This window comes from Prunus avium, chromosome 4 (assembly GCF_965620075.1).
Source record: "Prunus avium chromosome 4, drPruAviu1.hap1.1, whole genome shotgun sequence".
NCBI classification, from domain to species: Eukaryota; Viridiplantae; Streptophyta; class Magnoliopsida; order Rosales; family Rosaceae; genus Prunus; species Prunus avium.
The window spans coordinates 31,372,733-31,390,791 of record NC_142287.1 but is presented as its reverse complement, the minus strand read 5'-3'; the positions used below and the strand labels follow the sequence as shown (position 1 = coordinate 31,390,791).

At 35.6% G+C, this 18,059-nt stretch overlaps 2 protein-coding genes and 1 pseudogene across 5 annotated transcripts; 2 read left to right on the top strand and 1 right to left on the bottom strand.

Moving 5' to 3' along the window:
* Nucleotides 1–3,029: 3,029 nt before the first annotated feature.
* LOC148295233 (uncharacterized) lies at nucleotides 3,030–6,360 on the top strand (annotated as a pseudogene).
* A 440-nt stretch (nucleotides 6,361–6,800) lies between these two features.
* LOC110761471 (uncharacterized) lies at nucleotides 6,801–9,882 on the bottom strand. The gene is made up of 2 exons (XM_021963949.2): nucleotides 9,817–9,882; nucleotides 6,801–7,061 (listed from the first exon to the last, which is right to left on the bottom strand). The coding sequence occupies exons 1-2, from the start codon at nucleotides 9,880–9,882 to the stop codon at nucleotides 6,807–6,809; spliced, it is 321 nt and encodes a 106-aa protein (XP_021819641.2). The 3' UTR covers nucleotides 6,801–6,806.
* Nucleotides 8,594–17,681, top strand: LOC110761472 (putative LRR receptor-like serine/threonine-protein kinase At1g56130). Of its 4 annotated transcripts, none has more exons than XM_088251413.1 (25): nucleotides 8,594–8,873; nucleotides 10,094–10,133; nucleotides 10,295–10,481; nucleotides 10,635–10,706; nucleotides 10,878–10,949; nucleotides 11,869–11,940; nucleotides 12,074–12,145; nucleotides 12,287–12,358; nucleotides 12,465–12,536; nucleotides 12,638–12,709; nucleotides 12,806–12,877; nucleotides 12,989–13,060; nucleotides 13,156–13,227; nucleotides 13,383–13,448; nucleotides 13,650–13,712; nucleotides 14,082–14,126; nucleotides 14,263–14,321; nucleotides 14,546–14,931; nucleotides 15,014–15,209; nucleotides 15,324–15,488; nucleotides 15,671–15,789; nucleotides 15,926–16,136; nucleotides 16,450–16,681; nucleotides 16,770–16,920; nucleotides 17,033–17,681. In XM_088251413.1, the coding sequence occupies exons 2-25, from the start codon at nucleotides 10,100–10,102 to the stop codon at nucleotides 17,438–17,440; spliced, it is 3,042 nt and encodes a 1,013-aa protein (XP_088107539.1). In that variant the 5' UTR covers nucleotides 8,594–8,873; nucleotides 10,094–10,099; the 3' UTR covers nucleotides 17,441–17,681. The 4 variants fall into 4 exon arrangements, with proteins under 4 accessions (XP_088107539.1, XP_088107537.1, XP_088107538.1 ...); XM_088251411.1 differs by having other exon boundaries at nucleotides 9,990–10,133; XM_088251412.1 differs by having other exon boundaries at nucleotides 9,983–10,133.
* The last annotated feature ends 378 nt before the right edge of the window (nucleotides 17,682–18,059 follow it).

Here is an 18,059-nt window from a genome sequence, read left to right as displayed (position 1 = left end):
ATGAACCCTGTAGACCATCCCTAATTGGTAGAAGAAAAAAAACCCGCAACCCCTAATTGGTAGAAAAAGGAATAAATATAGTGATAATTAATAATTTCAGTGTTTGGATTTATGTACATTGAATTAGGAAAAACGAATTATTGCTCAATAGAAATAATCTCGACCCTTAATTTCCAGGATTTTTTCCTCAAGTCATTTAATAATTTCTCTACTTAAGTTGCCAAACAATGAAAATATCAATTTCTGACTTTTAAATCCTAAACCTCTAGGGAAGATTGGCACCAAACCATACAATATACAAACATTTGCTCAATTTCTCCTCATATCTCATGTGAATAGTGGTTGCTCTTGGGTGCCATGACAATGGGTGGAAAACCAACAAAAAAAATTGTTAAGGCAAAAGCACTATCCATGTAAATAATACCAACTTTTGCCTCCCTTTACCTTTTGCTATGGCAAATGAGTGGAAATGCTCTTAGCACCCGAACTAATTTATACTGCCAATTTCAGACCTACCCTTGGAGTTAAGTCAATTTAATCCAAATTGCTATTAAAAATGACACATGAGGCACACGTGTAACCTAATTTGAGGGCAATTTGGTCATTCTAAATTTTTCTCTCTCAAAACCCATCATCCCCCTTTCCTTAAAAACTTGAAAAGCAAACTAGAAAAAGAAAAGGGTAAAAGTCACTTTTGGTCCCTGTAGTTTGGTACTTCAACTACTTTTGACCTTATAATTTCAATTCCGTCAATTTTGCCATTGTAGCTTCGTATTTGTAGCAATTCAAGGACATGTTAGTATTCTTGTCAATTTCTTTAACGATGCAAGGGGTAATTTCGTCAACCCAAAACTCTTAAGCGTAAAAGCTTGTTTGAAATTCTCCCCATTTCATATTAGGGCTCGAAATTCAACCGCTAATCCCAATTATTGAAGAACCATCCCCAATTAAACAAAACAAAGTGCAGTTTTGTCCCTTTGATTTATGTTTGTTTTTGCTTTATGAAAAATGTAAAATACCCATCTCAGTAATACCAAATTCTAATAATGTTCGGAACTACAACTTTCTTGGCAGCCAAATAGATCCTTAGCTTTATTTTGGATAGAATAGCTATGTAAGTTTTGAATTTTCTTTTTATTTGGGAAATGGGTTGAATTTCCTCCATCTGTTTTGCAGTTTCAGCGGCTATACTATTTTTAGAAAAACATATATATATATATATAACCCAGTAACGCTGCGGTTATATATATATTTTTTAATCTAATTTTTTAGAAATATTAATAAAACCGAGTATAGTCAGTCGGCTGTACTATTTTTTTAAATAAATAAAAAAAACCGGTTGGCAGACATTAAATAGTTCCCATGTTTGTTTCGATAGTGACTTATTATTACTACTATGTTATTTGTTCCAAAAGCAGTCATAAATGTGTTTTTTTAGTCAAAATAGGTGACCTATTATTAAACAAAAAAACAATCACACGCCAAGAGACAAAGAGATTGTGGGCTAATATTTTTTGGAGTAGGATTAGCTTATAAAATTTGTACTAAGTTTAGTATTTTAAAAATTTTACACCGTACTAGAGCCCAGCCTAGCCTGTACATGGATATATTCTTATTCATGGGGCAAAATGAGACTCAAATACATTTTTAGGGGGTATACAAAAAAACAAAAAAAAAAAGAAGCAAAATATTAATACATAAAGAGAAAATGGAATGGGAAAGTCAATAAAAAAATTAATTACAATATATCTATATCTATATATATAAAGCAAAAGGCAGAGAATGGTGAAACATTCAAAATACCAGAAAATGCCATTGGTTAATGCAAACATTAAGAATTAAAATTATTAATTAAATGAGGATAATATGGTAAATTCAAACTTTTTCATATTTAAAAAAATTAAAATTAAAAGAAAAATTAGATAATGGATCCTATTTTTATGGAACACAACTACCCATTATCTTTTTTAATTCTAAAATAAATTTAAACCCTCTCGCAGGCACGGAAGTGTGTGCAGAGAGGCTAGTATATATAAAGCAAAAGGCAGAAAATGGTGAAACATTCAAAATACCAGAAAATGCCCATGATTAATGCAAACATTAAGAATTGAAATTATTAATTAAATGAGGATAATATGGTAAATTCACACTTTTTCATATTTCAAAAAAATTAAAATTAAAAAAAATCAGATAATGGATCCTATTTTTATGGAACACAACTACCAATTATCTTTTTTAATTCTAAAATAAAATAATTTTTTTTTTAAAAAAAAAGCCTCTTGCAGGCGCGGAAGCGCGTGGAGAGAGGCTAGTCATTATATTAAAAATATATATAAAAAATTATTTTGTTTAATTTTAGCCATCCATTGTACTCTAATCTAATGGTTGAAAAATTGTGTCAAATAAAAGAAGGATAATTATCCGGTAAAAGAATATTTCTGTTAAAAAAATTGATACGATGACGTTAGTAGTTTCCACATCATCAAACTGCTCGGCAATCCTTGACATTTGAATAAGGCCTGGTTTCTTTATTGCCGATTCAAAGACATTTGAATATTTTAAGAGTATAGCCGAGCGGCTATACTCTATTAGATATATTCCGGACGAACGAAGCTTGCACTTGCAGGGTACGGAAGTTGCACTCGCAGTCAAGCCAATTCGCTTCTCTATCAACTCAAGCTTCGATTTTTTTCTTTGGTTTCGCCTGCTTCGTCTTCTGGGTTCGGCAACGTAAAATGACCCAACCCGCCTAGGCGGCCGCTTAGCTACCGCCTAGCAGCCTAGCGCCCACCTAGCTACCGCCTAGCTGCCTCGCGCCCGCCTAGCGACCGCCTAGCCCCCTCGCTCCTTCCTAGAGACAGCCTAGCCGCCTCGAGCCCGCCAAGAGACCGCCTAGCCACCTAGCCGCCCTCGTAGGCCCATTTTTCGAACACTGCGATTGACTGAAAATCTGAAACAACAATGGCCTCTTTCAGCGTCCTTTGGCTTCTTTTGCAATCTATGCTTTCTCAGCTGCTTCTGGAGTTTGAATCGTGGTTGCAGATATTGACGACGCAGAGGTAGGCAAATAATTATATATATATATTGCTCTTGCTTTTCTTGAGTTTGAATCGTGGTTGCCCATTTTTCTCAAGTTGATGGACAGTGCCGGATCCAGGAATTTTCCTTGCAGGGGTCAACATATAAAAGGTAAAAAAAATCTATAGAAAATAGAACCAAAAAAAAAATGAAACGATAATATTATAATTCTTAATTGATAGAAAAAACCACATTTCAATTGTCCACATTAAAAAATAAAAATAAAAACAACAACAACAACAATATTCAACCACACCATTCACTTCTAAAGCAAAGAAATCAAAGCTTCAGTTTTTCACAGCATGAGATGAGACTTTAGTTTGGTCCTCTCTCGATATCCTCTATTAGGTTTTCACGCATCGCTTCTTGGGGCTCATCACTTGAGCATCCAAATATCACACACTTCTCTCTTGAACTCCTTGTTTTCTGACTTTCCATGTCGAGTTACACACCCATTTGTTCTGCTCCATATATTCGATCAAAAGCTTTATATATGGTGAAAAAAAAATTCTTTTAGATATAAGCTTTTTCTTTCTATTTAATATGTTAACTTGTTTTTTAATGAGGTAATATTTTAATTATTATATTTTAATAATGTGCGGTTGCTTGCTTAATGAAAAAAAACTTCATTACTTACCAAGGCATTCAGAAGAAATTAATTATGCTTTGGAACTTTTATTATATTATTATTATGTTATAAAAAAACACCCATGCTTATCATGGCCTATTAATAAATAAAAAAACCCATCCTACTTAAGAGAAACCCGTGCGCATCTGATTTTGATTTTATGCGTTGAGCCATGAGCCAGTTTTTCAGACCCCAAAAAAAAAAGCCATGAGCCAGTTTGAGTATAATGGAAATGCCAAAAGGGACTTCTCTTCCACAAACCAGCAGAGAAAGAAGCAAACCGGAGTTTGATACAACACCTAAAAGCCTCTCTTTCCCACACGTTGAACATCTTCTACTCGCTGGGCTCCTCGCGCGCACTGGGCAGCAAGCAAGCTTGCTTCCTCTTGGCTATGGCTGCTCCCTCTTTGGGGCATTTCATCAAACACTTTCTGGGCATTTGCAGGGGTCAAGTTCTTGGGTTCCTATGGCAGATTTTGGGCTTGCAGGGGTCAATTGACCCCCCTTGCCCCTATGTGGATCCGCCACTGATTGATGGATGCTCATATTCCTCAATGATGATCTGAATTTAATCTACATAACAATGCTCTTGGAATATCCTTTCATGGTTATTGTGAAAAGTTTTGTTCTTGGTTCATGACAATCAACCACATTTTCTATGTTTGAAAATAAAGGGTAAAAATTAATGAAAGACAATAGCAGTGATCCTGAAACTGAAAGCTACCCCCTGCCCATGATCCATCAGCATTCTTCAAGATCACTTCCATCATAGCCACTTGGTATATAGTGCTTGGTCTAGACTTATCTGTAAACTGCTGTCTTTTGATTTGGATTTGTATATGATTGTTGCTTCAATTTTTTATTTTTGGAATTTTGACATGGAAGGCATGATGCTTGTGGTTTGTAGGTTGTTGGGTACCTTAACAGCAGGCAGGCGGCGCTGTTCAAAATAATGATTTGGGAAGGAATGAACAAGGACTATGATAAGGTAATGCCTTTGGAAATCCATAAATTTTATCATATATGTGTTCACAAGGATTCGGTGCAATGCTAGGGGCTTTCTTAGTTTCTGTTTGTTCCATGGTTTCTTTTTATTTGTTGTTTATATTTTTGGCTTTTGAGTCTTTAGATTGAAAATCATTGAGGTTATGTAGTTAATCATGATTATCGATCAGCCCCTGCATTATTTGCCTCTTCATTCTCCTTAGCTCTTTGATTGTGCAGGAATTCTTCACTTCTAAAACTGACCTCGTTTCTGGTATTTGAGTTTATGTTTGCTGCATGTCATATGTGCATTGTGATCTGAAGCATAGGCTCGGAAGTCTCATCCAGCTTAGAGTTCTTGCCTAGTTCTGAGCTGTTATTTGAGTCACACACTGCATAACTATGTTGAAAGTTTTCACTTCAATCTTATTTGCATTTGACTTATTTTTTGATCTTTCGACTATTTGTGTATGTTTTACTGCCAGCATTGAGTCTTATGTATTGATCTCTATATGCAACTATAAAATTGGCAGGGAAAGAGTAGAAAACGAGCCAGAATGGCCTAGAAAGCTGCTCCTGCTAAAAAGCCAGAAAAGGCTGTCAAAGTTTCTACTGTGATGGATTCTTAGAATGTAAGTTAATAATAAACTGGTTTATGGGATTTTTGGTGCTTAAATTTTCCTGCAATGTTGATTGTCCTACGTATAATTTATTTAACAATACTAATGTGACATTTTGTTCTTGCAGAGGCTGAGTTCAAAAATCAACTATGAAGCTTTGGATAAATTAAATGAAGAGCTTGTAAGCATCTTTTATATGTCTTATTTTAGAATCAATTTTGCTTTATTCATGCTTTGCAAATCCCATATTATGTTCTGTCAACATCCAAGGTCTTGTTCACTGATGCACAGACTACAAGCGACTAAAAGCCAATAAAATCTAATGGGACGTTTAATTTCAATTTTCAAATGATGTTACTTGTTCAATATTTTTTTTTTGTTTTCTTAATGTCTAGTTAGTGTGCAGACACCAAATTCCTGTTGAATGGAATAAAGGTATATCGAAGTCACACAAACGACTCCAAGATAGAACTTAATACATAAAAGAATAATCTTTGGAAGATGGTGTATTATTATTGAGCATGGATTAAGACATGAAACTGTGATATCTGAAAATCAGTCTGGTGGTTTACTAGAATGATCAGTTAACTAATTGGGCAGTTAATGGGGCAGTTATATGGTTCAAAGGTTTTTTTTTTTTTTTTTTTTTGGTTGTCATTTTATAATGATTTTGCAATGTAGTTCCTAGTTAAAACTCCTGGTAGGTTTTAGAAAATGGAGGTATCTCTCTGCGAGTAATTGCCTGAACTTTAATAGATACCGAATTTGATTCATCTGATCTTTTTCTTCATGTGTAAAATTAGGGTTATGCACCTTCATTTGAGGAAGGCACAAAGTCTAATTGTGGCAGTCTTTGTGTTATGCAACTGTTAAATGAGAAGAACAGTCGTGATGATGAGTTTGAGCATAAAGTAATGGTTATGGTGAAGAGGCTGAAGCCAGACAGGCCAAGATGACGATTCATATGTTGCAAATGACAAATATAATGGATACAATTACGATGATGAATGCAATTATGATGTGGAATGCGATTTTGAAGAATTGACTTAAATAATCAACTTTTTTTTTCTTTCTTGATTTATATTATTTTTTCATGAACCAGCTGTATCAGGTTAAGCAACCGAATCTTCTGGTTTTTAACAACTTTTTCGAATTGGAATCGGTCTGAGGAGAGATGCTATTGAGCATTGTTTGCATGTAAAACTCTTTGAACTATAACCATGAACAAAATTTGTAAATTGGAACACTGAATTGTTGGTTCGAAGTTGTTTACAGTTTATTGAGTGTAGGGAGAAGCACCAGTTTGACAACAATGTTTCCCCTGTTTTCTTCTTCCTAAATTCAACACTGACAACACCAATAAGTTTGAGGAAAATTTCAATTGATCATTGATTTGCATCTCAAACTGTGAATTTATATAATTCAATGTTGAAAAATCTTTACATAGAACACAAACTGAATTGTGTCTTGGGTCTTGGTTTCACCTTCCAAGCTGTTCAGAGTTTGCCAGCGAGAGCAAGATACTCGGTATGACGGCCCTGAGCTATAATTTTGCCTGTCTTCTTCTTCCTTAACTCAACACTGACAACACCAACAACCTTCCCAACTCGTAAAGACTTGGCCTCAACCTCAACTTCCTCACCAGGGTAAGCAGAATCCAAGTATGAAACGTTGATCTCCACTGAAACTCCAGTGGGAGTTCCGACGGTGAGGATTGCAGCTGACCCTATCCTTCTCTGACTCAGTGTTGCCTTAGAAATGATTAACAAATAGCTAAGAGAGAGATCAGAACCTCAGGGCAGTGAGCTATGTCCTTCTCTGACTCAGTGTTGCCTTAGAAATGCGAGAAGATAATAAAAGATGGGTTTCTTTCAATTTTGTTGGGTAAAAAGAAGATTTCTTTCAAAAGTATATTTTTGGTACTTATAATTTTGACTAAATTTCGTTTTAATCCTTGTAGTTTCCATATAGCAAAAGCAATCCTATTCCTATGGTTTATATGGCAATTGAATCCATCTCTTTTTTTATTTTATTTTATCTTATTTTATTTTATTTTTTATAAACTTGAAAATCAATCATTACATTATGGACTATGATGGTTTAAACAAATAATATTCTAAATTATTCTAATGTACAATGAGAGGAATCAAGTTTAAAGAGATAAGCACACTACATTAGTTTATAGGCCTAACTCAGGTGCACACCAACACGGAATTATTGAATCAACATCATAGAGAAAAAAAACATCATCACAAGAAAAATGTGAATTTCCAAGTCTTTGAGGTTACTTGACATTGTTTTGGTGATTTCAATTCCACTACCAAACTCCTTGAACAAAGGAGCGTGTTAAAGAAAATACTTAGTAAACACTTTTACCAGAGGAATATTTGGTTCTGATTTCCCTAAACTCTAAACTCTTTCACATTCGAATTCATTCTCAATTCGATTTCTTCACAAAATTGCAAATTGTAACAAAGTGGAGATTGATATAGAACAACTATGCCAATTAGGGGTGGGCACGGTCCGGATTGGATCGGTTTTAGGTCAAAACCACAGCCGAACCAATTAAAATATGACGGTTTGGTTTGGTTCGGTTTGAATAAAAGTTATAAGGAAAACCGAACCAATCCAAACCAATTTAAGACGGTTTGGTTCGGTTTGGTTCGGCCGGTTTGGGCCTAAGCCCAATTCTCTTTCTTTTTGCATTTTTTCAACATTATTAGCCCAATTATAATCAACAAATTCACAACTTACTTCTTACATAAATCATCTTCTAGAGTACGAAACCGTTCTAAAGCTCAAAAGGTCATAAAACTTCATATTTCACTAACTAATATAGCTCAATTCAAATATTCATATATAGTTATTAACTAATTAGAGTATTACACATATAAAATAAAATAAAATAAATAAATATACACATAAATGGTCCGGTTTGGTTTAAGCCGGTTTACAAAAGCTCAAAACCAAACCAAATCAAACCATATACGGTCCGGTTTGGTTTGGTTTTGACTAAAAAAAAGTCAAACGGTTTGAAAACCAAACTGGTAATTACGGTTTAGTTCGGCCGGTTTCATCGGTTCGGCCGGATTGATGCCCACCCCTAATGCCAATCATATTGCTCATTAACTATCTACAATTAGCCCACTAGTGGTCTAGTGGTCTAGTGGCCCAGTGGTTAGGTTCAATTCCTTTAATAATAATAATAATATATATTTTTTGTTTAAGAAAAAAAAAAGGAAAAAGCTGTGAGGCTAGTTGTTGAATAAACAAACATTGATGGTTTGAAGAATTTGACAGATTGACATGGACTCTATCCTCTCTGTCTCTCTCTGTCTCTGTCTATCTCGTACCATTAAGTGAGTGGGAGAATCATCTCTTTCACTCTCAAATTGTTAGGAGAGAGAGAGAGAGAGAGAGAAGCGAGAGATGATGAGTTTCAGAATCAGTGGGGGAAGCTAGCCGCCATCTCCTCATACCAATTTGCTGCTTCTTGCTTCAGCTGCTGTCTCCCTGCTTCAATATCTCATCACCTCAGAAATCTACTGCAAACCCCTTCTAAGGTACCTACCTCTCTCTCTCTCTCTCTCTCTCTCTCTCTCTCTCTCTTGAAGTTTGCTTGAATGATAAACTGCTAGTTTTCTTCTTTGAAAATGTTAATGAATTAATGTTGTTTTTAATCCTTTTTATTGTAATTCAAAGATGCATTCAAATGCAATGTTACAAATTATTTCTTTTTATTATGTCTTAAATTATTTCTTTACAAATTATTCCTTTTTATTATGTCTTAAATTACCTGGAAACCATAAGCCTCAACTTGATCACATTGCATGTGCAATCCACGTGTCCTATATACAAAATGTCACTTGCCATTATGTACCCAACTTGTGTTTATCTTGATATGATTTTTTGTCCATGAAAATAATGACGTCAACTTATTTATATCCATTCCAATATGACGTCAGTATAGCTCAGTGCAGTTTGCACATCATCAAAATGCTCAGCCATTCATCACCTTTGACTGATTCAACTTGCACATAGGCCTTCATCAACCAGAGTGGTTGTTAGCCACAATTTTTGAAAATTCCACAATAGTTTTTAGGTTCAATTCTCCCTTCTCTTAACATCGCTTGTATAAAAAATGAAAAAAGTTCTTAGAATATTATAAGAAGTTTAGTTAAATTTCTATAGCTTTATTGTTAGTCCACTCCATCCCTTTGATATTGTGAACAAGAAAAAGTATTTAAATTGGAAAAGCCATGGGATGAGTATCTAGAATTGTAGATAAATATTTCAAACTCTAAATTAAACTGCTCAATATAATAATAACAATATTCAATGTGGATGTCACTTGTCAAAGCATTTGGCCATCTGATCATGCAACTTGGAAAGTAAAATAATAATAATATATGCAAAACCTCTGAAGTCAACGTAGTCTTAATGCTCAGGTTGTCAATGTGTGACTAAAATCTAACTGGAAATATTCCGCATAGTGAGCATAGATACATCAACATCCTTAACATCAATGTTAATGGGGTCTACCCCAAAAACATTTGTCAACCGTGGAACCATTGGCAATGCTTCTGATTGTTGAAAATGGATTGTTCTCTACTCTTTGTGTTAGAACAAGTACTTTAGGAACCATTGGCAATTCAAATTCTGTGCCATCGAGGAGCCAGCGCTCGTGTACAATAACATGATCAATATGAGGATGATGTTGAAGCAACCGTGGCCTCTTTCAGTGTCTGTTACCTTCTTTTGCAGCTTATGCTTCTGGTTTCAGGTGTCCATGGCACAAAATAGTACGACCGATCCATCTGAAGGTAAACTAGCCATGCTTTCCAAAGTTGTACATATTTCTAAGCATCTTTTAAATACAGAGCATATATTTGTTGTTTTTTTCTTCCTTTTTGCGATTTCTGGACAGTCTAGTAACGTAAGTACGTTATGTGATGTGTACACAACGATTGAATTGAGAGTGCAGTGAGGGCGTTGAACTCAATATTCGAGCAATGGGACACGCAAGCCGTGCCGGGGCTGTGGAATATCAGTGGAGAGCCATGCAGTGGATCTGCCATTAATGGAACCGACTTTGAGGATCCAGCTAATAATCCAGCCATCATTTGTGATTGTACTTATGAAAATAATACTACCTGCCACATCACCCAACTGTATGTTACCCTCTCTCTCTCTCCATACTCTTTAGTCTTGTGTTGTTGACTGTAGCAACTCCATTAATTATGTGTTAGAAAACTAAGCAGATCATGCCTGATTTATCAATTGCAATATTAAGTGCCTAACTGCTCAATCTTTTTTCTTTCCAGGAGAGTTTATGCTCTGAACAAACAAGGGGTGTTTCCAGAAGAATTTGTGGCTTTAAGATATCTGACCATTTTGTATGAAGTTTTTCCAACCTCATTCTCTGTTGTTGGGTTTACCAAAATTAACATTTGCATATAAAAGAGAAAGACACATGTTTCTTAGTCTTACTGTTCAAAATTGGCACGAATATTTTTTATACTCAGAGATTAATCGTTGGTCATTGCACTTTGTTTTAATTCTTGTAGGAAAATTGATCAGAACTATTTCACCGGTCCCCTACCAGCATTCATCGGCAATATGTCCGCATTGACGTCATTGTAAGTAGTGAGAGAACATTTGTTTAAGTTGTAATACAAATTTTTATCTGTCTAATACTTTGATGAGACTCATTCCCATGTACAATTTCTATAATTGACTTAGAACCCGTTTGATAACCATTTTAGTTTTCGGTTTTTAGTTTTCAATTTTCAATTTTAAGTTTTCATTTTTCATTTTTCATTTTTCAAAAACTGAAAACTGAAAACTTGTTTGGTAATTAATTTCAATTTTCACAAAAAGTGAAAAGTGAAAACTGAACACAAGATGTTTGGTAACTGAATTAAATTTTCAGTTTTCATTTTTATGTGAAACTTGGAAATGGAAGTTTTTGGGGTCAAATTGTGAATTTATGATCATAGAATGAAAGTGCATGTTACGAAGAGTTCGTTGTATTTTTTGGTGATTTTTTTTGGAATTATGATGAATTTTGGAGATGGAGTTCTGGAGGCTTGGATTGGGTCCATGGCCAAATGCAAGAATCAAGCAACCGGGTCCAAGTCAGGAGGTCCCAAATACCAAATTTTGATAACTGGAATGAATTCCATGTGTCGTGATGTAAAATTAATGAATGAAATAGGAGTGCAAAACAAATGAAAACGAAAACTGAAAACTAAAATCACTTTCAAGTTGTTTTCAATAATAAGGGTGATTTTGAAAACTAGATTTCACTTTGAGGTAAGGCTAGCTGCTTGGTGATTGGCTTTCCTTTTGTTTTTGGTCCTGATATATAAGTTGGAACTGTATTTCTTACAAATCAATCAATTTTGTTGGTTTATTTCTTCTTTAAGGACATGAAATATAAACCACCCAAGTGAGTTATACCATATGGTAAAAGCAGCACATAGTACATAAATTTTTTCTGTTTTTATCCTGAATTATAAACACGTGCTAATTTCTTTAATTGATATTTCCATTCAGGTCAATTGCCATCAATTCATTCTCTGGGCCCATCCCCAAGGAGCTTGGAAACCTTACGGAGCTAACTACGCTGTAAGCAATGAAACATAAGAAAGCACAATTAAATTTTGTGTTTTAGACAAATGAGAAATGCTCTATTGAGACATGTTCGATATAGAACCCCCTATCATTTAATTCTATACCTCTTCAACATGACTTGTTGCAGGTCCTTTGGATCAAATAATTTCTCTGGAACACTCCCTCCAGAACTTGGTAACTTAGTCAAGCTCGAGCAATGGTGAGTGCTTCATTTAACTCATCGAATTTGAATCGCATGTTGCAATGTGTTTTTACCGGTTTATTTGTTAATTCATTATCGATGAGCAAGGAGTGCATTTATCATATGAAATTGGTACTAATGAGTTCATGATTTTCACAGGTATATGGACAGCTGTGGACTTAGTGGTGAAATTCCTTCAACATTTGCTAAGCTCATCAACATGCAAATCCTGTAAGAATGGCCCTTAAGTGGTGTTTTAAGTTTATTTTGTTTATTCATCACTTTGAGATTGCTATTCTGGGATGAGCTTACTATGAGTCAACTTTTTGAATTTTAGCTGGGCATCAGACATTGCTTTCTCAGGAAAGATACCTGCTTTCATTGGGAGTTGGACAAAACTAACTGTTTTGTAAGTATGGAAAACTTTTAACCTTCTGCAGTTTATGAAAGCAGACCTGCATGGCTGAGAGATGGGTCTTTTATTCACAAGCATCTCAAATGTTTTTGTAGGAGATTTCAAGGGAACTCTTTTGAAGGCCCAATACCAACCAGTTTTTCTCAACTGACTTCATTGAACACTCTGTAAGGGCAAATGCTTCATATGTTTTACTCTCTCTCTCTCTCTCTCTCTCTCTCTCTCTCTACTAGCATCACTTATGTTTGTGTATGATAATGCAGGCGAATCAGTGATATATCTAATGTGAGCTCCTCTCTTGGTTTTATAAGAAATTTGAAGAACTTGACTGATTTGTAAGTTAACATTCTCATCCCTTCAAATATCGTGATTTAACTTATTTTTCCTTTTAAAATTTGCAATCTTACTCATTTACTTGTGCACTAAATTTTTTGGTGGTGGAACAGAGTTCTACGGAATGCATTAATCAATGGTAGCATTCCTTCTGATATTGGAGAATATCAAGGTTTACAGATACTGTACGTTCCAGCAGATATACAAGTTCAAATCCCAAAAATCCCAATTAATTTTCTTTCATTCTAATTGCTTTCTAACCTTATCATTCATGTTGCAGGAATCTGGGTTTCAACAATTTAACAGGCCAACTCCCAAGTTCTTTGTTCAACATGAGTTCTCTTACATACTTGTAATAAGCCCTGCCTTCTTTATTACATTTTTCTGTACTCAAGCCATTGGATTTCCTGCTCAGAGACTTAGTCATTCATCTGACCTTTTTCTTGTTTCTTTCTTCTTCTTTTCATTCTTTTTCTGGGTGCCTTATAATATAATTGAAATTGCCAGGTTTCTTGGAAACAATAGCCTGTCTGGACCTCTTCCAAGCCAAAAGAGCAATCGACTTCAGACTATGTAAGTCCTCATGTCATAGAAGTATGTTATATAGAATGTACTCTCAATGAAACAAGTACTCTGTGTGCGTCTGTGTGCGTGAGATAAAATCTCAATCATTGCCTCATCCATTGATGAAAACATTCTAATCATTTTTCTTATTCAAATTATTTTGAACTTTCATGCATTTTGTGCCCTCTCATTCTGTTTTGTTATGTGCAGTGATTTGTCTTACAACTATTTGTCAGGAAGCTTTCCCCAATGGGTAACCACAATATCGCAACTGTATGTCTCCTTTTTAATCTTTCACCTTCATGTTTACAGTTTAAATCACCAGAATCGGTTATATTGGCAAAACATATCACCAGGATTTGTTCTTACAGTGCATCTTTCCTCGAATATTGTGCATATATAATACCCACATGAATGAAATTCAATAAAGGCTTAATATCACAAAACGTCCCTAAGGTATACGAAACTATCAAATTGCATCCTTAATGTTTTTTTGTGTCATTCGTGGTCCTCAAGGTTAGTATGTGTGTTTACAAATAATGTGTGTGACAGTTTGAAGTGATGGATTTGAAGTACTACTATGTTTAGATATTGAACATGAAATCTTTATTTAATAAACAATTGATTAATGATTTTCTGCAGGAACTTAGTGGTCAACAACTTCACATTTGGCAGTTCAAACATAACGTGAGTTGAAGTTTCTCTTACCCTTAGTTAGACAGGCAATACTATTACTACTAGCTATCACACTTCTTCAGTTTAATGGATTCTTCCACTACATTTTTCCATATTGATAAATTATAATTGTTCTCTGTGTTTGCAGTCTTCCTGGATTGGATTGCCTCCAGAGGAATTTTCCATGCAATCGAAATGCCCCTCGATGTAATCTTCTTTTGTTTCACTAGCCATTTATTAATGCATTATCATGTTACAGGAATAGGCATTGCTTCTCTAACTATGTATACATATTGCAAGGGTGTTTTGAGACATCTAGTAAGCATATCTGGTTATAAATATGTGATTCAAAAACGTCAGTATGAGTCTTGTCTTGAGTTTGAAGTTTTTATCACTAATCATAGCTTGTGCTACTATATTCAATTTTAAAGATGCAAACTTCTCAATCAAGTGCGGAGGACCAGAAATGAGAGGAAGTGATGGCATATTGTATGAAGCTGAAGACTCAGCTCTTGGCCCAGCAACATTTAATGTAACCAGTACACAGAAATGGGCTGTTAGCAATGTGGGTTTGTTTTCTGACAGAAAGAATCCATCATTTGTGGAAACCACCCTTACGCAAGTCACCGGTACAGATGTGACCCCAGAGCTTTTCCAGACTTCAAGACTGTCCCCAGGTTCACTGAGATACTATGGCCTAGGTCTTCAGAATGGACCTTATACCATAACGTTGCAATTTGCAGAAACGGTTTATACTAGCCGTGCTACACAAACTTGGCAAAGTTTAGGAAGGCGTGTATTTGATATCTATATTCAAGTAAGGCTGCTAATGAACTATTTGAAGTAAGGGCAACCTCATTGGACAGAATTATTTAACTATCTCTTCATTTGCTTCCTAGGGGAACCTCAGATGGAAGGACTTCGACATATCGAAGGAAGCAGGTGGGGTTAACAGAGCAGTTGCGAGACCCTTCAAGGTTAATGTGTCAGAGAATTACCTAGATATTCATCTGTTCTGGGCTGGTAAGGGAACATGTTGCATACCTGAACAAGGTGATTACGGCCCGCTAATATCAGCTGTCCATGCTGCTTCAGGTATATAATATAATGTTACGTTATGAAGATTTCCTATGAATGGTTTAAATGTATCTTTCTGCTGCTAATTGATTGACACTGAACAATTATCAATTATTCTATTTCATTGCTCAGATTTTACACCAACTGTTTCTGGGCTTCCACCAACTACTCCAGGAAAGAAGAGCAGGACTGGGTTGATAGTTGGTATTGCAGTCCCTGTTGGGGCTGTGAGCTTGCTATTATTATTTGCAGTTCTATATATGAGGAGAAAAAAATCAGAAAAAGATGATGATGAAGGTAAAAGAGCATATTATTAGTGGTTAATTCTGCATGCGATTTTAGGTTCTTTCTAGTGTTGATAAGCATGAAGCCTTTGAAAGAAATTACTTCCTATTTGTTGTGACATTAACAGAAATTTTATAGTAGCATGTATTGTTTCGAAATTTAAACGTATGTCATACTTTCTTTTGAATATGCAGATCTTCTAGGATTAGGCCCCCGACCAAATACTTTCAGTTATGCTGAGTTGAGAGCTGCAACAGAAGATTTTAATCCTTCAAATAAGCTAGGAGAGGGAGGATATGGACCTGTTTATAAGGTGAAATCTATTTTACATCAATATCTGCTACTTTAAAGTAATGACTTTGACTTCTCACAAAAAGAAATTGAGAGAGAAGCAAAATAGATTCTTTTTACTTCCCTATCATGTCACTGAATTGTATTTCTGTTTATAGGGTACACTATCTGATGGGAGGGTAGTGGCTGTGAAGCAACTTTCAGTAGCATCTCGCCAAGGGAAGAGTCAATTTGTAACCGAGATTGCTACGATATCTGCAGTCCAACATCGCAATCTAGTGAAATTGTATGGATGCTGCATCGAAGGAACCCAGCGCATTTTGGTTTATGAGTATCTTGAAAACAAGAGCCTTGATCAGGCACTTTTTGGTAGGTTTTATAGAAACAGAATACTCTGCAGTTTCAAGGACTCTAAAAGTTCATCCAAGTTTTTTCGCAACCATTTTGTTATGATTTTTCTCTGCTGAGGAGTGAAGTTAAAGAAACCTAAAGAGTAATATTCGAATCATATGAAATTAAAAACCTGCACATTCTTTTGCTACTTTGCCTTCTATTTTGCAAAAAAACAGAATACTCCGCAGTTTAAAGTACTCTAAGGTTACATCCAATTTCTTTTTCTTTTTCTCTTCTACTTGTTATTAGTTGTTAACATGCATTGGTTCTTCTCCATGTAATGTTTTAGGAACAAATGACTTGCACCTTGACTGGCCTACCCGCTTCAATATATTGTTGGGAACAGCAAGAGGACTTGCTTACCTTCATGAGGAGTCAAGGCCCAGGATTGTACATCGAGATGTCAAAGCCAGTAATATTTTGCTAGATGCAGAACTCTCCCCAAAAATATCAGATTTTGGATTGGCAAAGCTTTATGATGACGAAAAAACCCACATTAGCACCCGGGTTGCAGGGACAATGTAAGCCCTCGTTTAAGTTATACATTGTTCATCGTGACTAGGGTGTAATCCAAGCAACATTTTTAGTAACCATTTCATGATCTTCTAGAGGTTATTTGGCGCCGGAGTATGCAATGCGCGGACATCTGACAGAAAAGGCTGATGTTTTTGGTTTCGGGGTTGTTGCTTTGGAGATCCTCAGCGGGAGGCCAAACTCAGACAACAACTTGGATCCTGAAAAGATTTATCTTCTTGAATGGGTAGGAAAACAATATGCCCAGCTACTTTTATTTTAGCATTGTTGTGAAAACTTCTTTACTTTTTTCCTTTTTTCCTTTTTAACCATGCCATGCCCATGATGTTTGTTTTCAGGCATGGACTCTACATGAAAACGACCAGAGTTTGGGGCTGGTGGATCCGAGATTGACAGAGTTTGATGAAAATGAAGCAACTAGATTGATAAAAGCAGCTCTCCTCTGCACTCAGGCATCACCAATAATGAGGCCATCGATGTCACGCGTAGTGGCAATGCTCTCTGGAGATATTGAAGCAAGCACTGTTATTTCAAAGCCAAGTTATTTGACAGATTGGGATTTCAAAGATGTAACCACAAGTAGCTTTTTGATGGATAATGATACCCCATCAACTGACTTCAATGTTCATCTCAGCCATCAGCCTGAAGGGAGCACAACTGGTGCTAGCACCGGGATTGACCTTTCGCCGTCTCCGGTAAATGTCACTGAATCAATGCTCACTGGCATTATAGGAGAAGGCAGGTGAGAACTAAGAAGTTGCCATTGTCTTGCCCTTGCTGTCAATATGTAACTTTTACTGCTAAAACTTTCCTACATGTTGTACTTGTCTTTGGGTCTTTCTCTGCCCCTAGTTTTTAGCAATGGTGATGCATATATAAAATAAGATACAATTCTATAGATATCCGGTTGCCTTCATCCTCATTGAATAATAATACATGTTCCATAGATTTTCTTTTAATTAAGAAAAAGAAATGTATGTTCCTTTTTCTTTTTGATAGCACAGTAAATTTTAAATAAAGAAACAACTTTACATAAGCGCTTATAAGCAAAAGTCTTGCAAATTTAGGGACGTTAATAGCTAAATAGTAAATTTCAGCGTATGTGAGCGACTGTGAACCTGTTTGATTAATAAAATGTCACAACGAACTCAAATTGATCCACAAGCAACTCAGCACCAAAGCAAATCTCAGCAACAGAAAAATATGGAGCAAGAAACGTCAATGATTCATCATGTAGCCTTAAGCGTACTAAACATGTGGCATAGAATGGTTGGTGGGTTCCAGAAAAAAAACATACGAAGTCTTCTTTTCTTTTCCTTGGAAGCATATTCCTAGGTGTACCCGCCAGATCACATGAGGCGGTCC

Bases quoted from the DNA above. Each gene is read 5' to 3' on its own strand.
- LOC110761472 (XM_088251411.1), top strand. From the start codon at position 10,007: ATGATCAATATGAGGATGATGTTGAAGCAACCGTGGCCTCTTTCAGTG. The intron at 10,707-10,877 runs GTATGAAGTTTT...TAATTCTTGTAG, and splicing joins TTAAGATATCTGACCATTTT to GAAAATTGATCAGAACTATT. The intron at 15,790-15,925 runs GTGAAATCTATT...TTCTGTTTATAG, and splicing joins GATATGGACCTGTTTATAAG to GGTACACTATCTGATGGGAG.
- LOC110761471 (XM_021963949.2), bottom strand. From the start codon at position 9,882: ATGGTTCCACGGTTGACAAATGTTTTTGGGGTAGACCCCATTAACATT. The intron at 7,062-9,816 runs GTATCTATGCTC...ATCATTTCTAAG, and splicing joins TTGATGTTAAGGATGTTGAT to GCAACACTGAGTCAGAGAAG.